The sequence below is a fragment of the Panthera onca genome, chromosome B2 (genome assembly GCF_046562875.1).
Source record: "Panthera onca isolate mPanOnc1 chromosome B2, mPanOnc1 haplotype 2, whole genome shotgun sequence".
NCBI lineage: Eukaryota > Metazoa > Chordata > Mammalia > Carnivora > Felidae > Panthera > Panthera onca.
The window spans coordinates 119,049,780-119,053,901 of NC_138343.1; the positions used below are offsets into that span (position 1 = coordinate 119,049,780).

Here is a 4,122-nt window from a genome sequence, read left to right on the forward strand (position 1 = left end):
ATTAGAGTGGGATGGAATCGAGTCAGGTTTGAGAATATAAAGAGAAGATAAGATAGTATCACCGAGAGGAATTTGGTGGATGATCAGTTGAATAATTGTTTTCATGTCACACCTTTAATATCTGTTCTGTTCTTATTCCAATATATTTTATTTATTTATTTATTTATTTATTTATCTATTTATTTATTTACTTTTGAGACAGAGAGAGCAAGTGGGGGAGGGACAGAGAGAGAAGGAGAGAGAGAATCCCACAGAGGCTCTGTGCTGTCGGTGTGGAACCTGGGCTCCATCCCAACCAAGTGTGAGATCGTGACCTAGACCAAAACCATGAGTCAAACTCTCAACAAACTGAGCCACGCAGGAGTCCCAATATACTATATCCTAAGTGACAGATCATATTTGTGTTTTCCAAGTCTTAAATATATTGTTGTGGAGGACAGAAGTGTTTAGCACTTCTTACTTGCCTTATAAGATCAAAGGTAGCTTATTTCCTCAGACCCGAAATCTTTTTATGTAGCTTTCAGTATCTTCAATTTCCTACTTGAGCTCCCTAAATTCCTGTTAATATTGCAAGGGCAACGTCTGTGTCAGGAAAGGCTGCTACTATTGGAACTCCCTGGCTCTCAGCTCCTGAGCCTTCCCATCTGGCAGTTTCATTGTCACCCCCGTTGGATTTTCTTTGCTTCATCATTTAATTGCTATTGCAGAGCTCATTTAATCTCTGAAATGAAATAGGCAGGGCCCTTCTTTGGGCTCATGAACAGCCCAGTGGCACAGAACTCTGCTATTGGGGTTTGATGTCTGTTTTTGTCATCTTGAAATGTTCAAAAATTTTATCTTTGACTTGGAGTTTGTATGTAAAGTCCTAAGACACAACAGAGCATGCATGGGGGGCTTGGAACCGTCAAAACACATTACATGCGATTATCCTGCATTATACAACTTCCCCTGCTCCCTTGGACTAGTTCTTGGCCGCCTGTCCCACAGCCCCTCCACCACTGGCACCTTCAACTTGGTCCAGCCTTCCCTTCCTCACCCTGACCTACTAAGACTGCCCTCTTGGAGGACCAGATACAGGGCAGGGAGGGTTGAAGCAAGATGGCGCTCCATGGTCTTAGGGTAAGTCACGGCAGTTGTTATCCCATCCAGGCTGGTAGGTCCACAGCACATTAGAAGGGTGCCCCAGCAAGTGCAATCCTTTTACCCACCCTCAGCCCACGTTTTGAGTGGGGCCCAATGTGGAGGTTACAATCCCGAGGGTGTCAGCAATCTGCCTTTGGTTGAGGTGGCAGGCCCGGGGGAAGGGCAGATGCCTTCCTCGGCTTCCTAGACCCCCAGTCTGGGCACGCACATTGTTTCAGCAGTTGGTGGGAGGGGAAAACTGGCAATGGGTGGGCCAGGTGTATTGAGTCCTAGGGCAGGGTCTCCAGGCATCTGTGGGGGTCTGCACTTGCCCTGCAAATACCTCCATATCTGAGGAAGTGGGACATGATAAATAAAAATCAAACATCATAGCAGCTCAAGAAAGACTACAGAAAAAAGGAAAAAGCTTTATACGCAAGGGCACTTTTGTCCATATTGTTGAGAAAAGATCTCCATGTTTTTATTTTGTCCTGGTCTCTACAAATTATGCAGCCAGTCTTGTAAACAGGTAATATACTGCCAAGTACTGGATGAGGCTATTTTGGGACAGTTGAACTTAAGGAAATCTCTTGGTTATGAAAATCATGTCTTTCTGCGACATAATAGAACACCAAGTAATACATTCTGCAGAAAGACTTAACTAATTATAATTAGCAAAAGTTTCCTTTCTGGATTCACACCTTACACTGTAGGGATTCCTAGTGAGGATTTATAATGGGTGAAGTTTATTGGCTGGCTTCCTAAAACATTCTAGGTGTTAACTTCTCAGACAATGTGAAGGTGGAAGTCTATTAAAAGGTGACTTTTCAAATATGTAATTATATTATATGTGATTATTCGTTGCAAGGAAGGACCTCACAGGTATAAAGAATCAGGTATTTAAATTGCATTTCTTTAATTTTTCAGATACTATGGATTCGGGCTTGATGAAAATTCATAATAGATTAGCTTGGAATTCAGTATCTATGAGCTTTAGATGTAATTACAGAAATAATTGCATGCATTAAAGTCAGAAAGGATGCATTTCTGAGTTTTGAGATTCTTTTAACTTCTCTTTATACTTAAAATGGGGAAAGGATAGAATAGGAGGCAATACTTAAAAGCAATTGCTCAAATATGCGATTTGATTTTTTTGTTTTTAATTCTCAGAACTGAAAAACTTTATTTCCTACTGCAAGGAAGGGCAGAAAGACAGCAGGCATCAAACTGCAGAATCCATGCCCGGCCATCTTTCCCCACCTCCTGTTGGGCAGCTTTGCTATGAGAATGTGAACGGATCGTGTGTGAAAACTCCCTACTCACTTGGATCCAGGGTGATTCTGTACACAGTGTTTGGTTTCGCGTCTTTTCTGGCTGTGTTTGGAAACCTGCTGGTGATGACTTCCGTTCTGCATTTCAAGCAGCTGCACTCCCCTGCCAATTTCTTGATTGCGTCTCTGGCTTTTGCTGACTTTCTGGTGGGGGTGACCGTCATGCCCTTCAGCATGGTCAGGTCTGTGGAGAGCTGCTGGTACTTTGGGGCCAGATTTTGTAGCCTGCACAGTTGCTTCGATGTGGCGTTTTGTTACTCTTCTCTCTTCCATCTGTGTTTCATCTCCATCGACAGGTACATCGCTGTTACTGAGCCTCTGGTCTATCCTACCAAGTTCACGGTGTCCGTGTCGGGGACATGCATCGGCATCTCCTGGATCCTGCCCCTTGTATACAGTGGTGCCGTGTTCTATACAGGCGTCAATGACGATGGCATGAAGGACTTAGTAAGTGCCCTCAACTGTATAGGTGGTTGTCAAATTGTTGTAAATCAAGACTGGATCTTGATAAATTTTCTGTTATTCTTCATACCCACCCTTGTTATGATAATTCTTTACAGTAAGATTTTTCTAGTAGCTAAACAACAAGCTATAAAAATTGAAAATACTGGTAGCAAAGCAGAATCATCCTCAGACAGTTACAGATCCCGAGTGGCCAAGAGAGAGAGAAAAGCGGCTAAAACCCTGGGTATCACAGTGGTAGCATTTATGATCTCTTGGCTACCATATACAATTGACACAGTAATTGATGCCTATATGGGCTTCATAACCCCTGCCTATATTTATGAGATTTGCTGTTGGGGTGCTTATTATAACTCAGCCATTAACCCTTTGATTTATGCTTTATTTTATCCTTGGTTTAGGAAAGCCATCAAAGTTATTTTAAGTGGAGAATTTTTAAAGGAGAGCTCATCAACCATCAGTTTATTTGTTGAATAAGTATGAACACTAAGTCGAGAAATTTAAAAATATTTTAAAAATGATACATTTATGATGAAATTAGATATAAGAAATGAATAAAGCCTTTCAAAATTGGGGAAATAGCTATATATTTCTCAAATTAGCTAGGAACAAAATCACAAGAAGATAACTCCATTAAATCATTGCAGAAATATTACTGAACTAAACAGTAAATAATGAAGTGGTTTACGTGTGTAATCTGCCTGGGTGCTCTGTACACATCCTTGTTATATGTACTTGTCTCTTCCAATTTCATTGAATTCTGAATCTCATTTCAGTTGTGATCTCTCTAATCATTTTCTCTTTTATGGTCACCTCTCACCTCTCATGTATCTTCAAATGGTCTTTTACAACACTGTATTAATTTCTAGGGCTGTCATAACAAAGTACCACAGACTAGGTGGCTTAAACCAGAACAATTTATTCTGTTCCTAATTATTTCAAAGCTAAACTTCCAAAGTCAAGGTGTCAACAGGTCTGGTTTCATCTGAGGGCCCCCTTCTTTGGCTTATAGGTGGCTAGCTTCTCTCTGCATCCTCATATGGTTTATGCCATATTTATGTCCTTGTCCTAATCTCCTTTATTAATACACATTTTAAATGTTTATTTATTTTGAGAGAGAGAGAGAGAGAGAGAGAGAGCATTGCACCCACACATACAAGCACGAGCAAGAGAAGGGGAAAGAGAGAGAGAGAGAGGGAGAGAATCC

General features: G+C 41.1%; 1 protein-coding gene across 1 annotated transcript; it reads left to right on the plus strand.

Moving 5' to 3' along the window:
- The first annotated feature begins 2,298 nt into the window (after positions 1–2,298).
- TAAR8 (trace amine associated receptor 8) lies at positions 2,299–3,392 on the plus strand. Its single transcript, XM_060616691.2, has one exon. The coding sequence runs from the start codon at positions 2,361–2,363 to the stop codon at positions 3,390–3,392; it is 1,032 nt and encodes a 343-aa protein (XP_060472674.2). The 5' UTR covers positions 2,299–2,360.
- Positions 3,393–4,122: the final 730 nt, after the last annotated feature.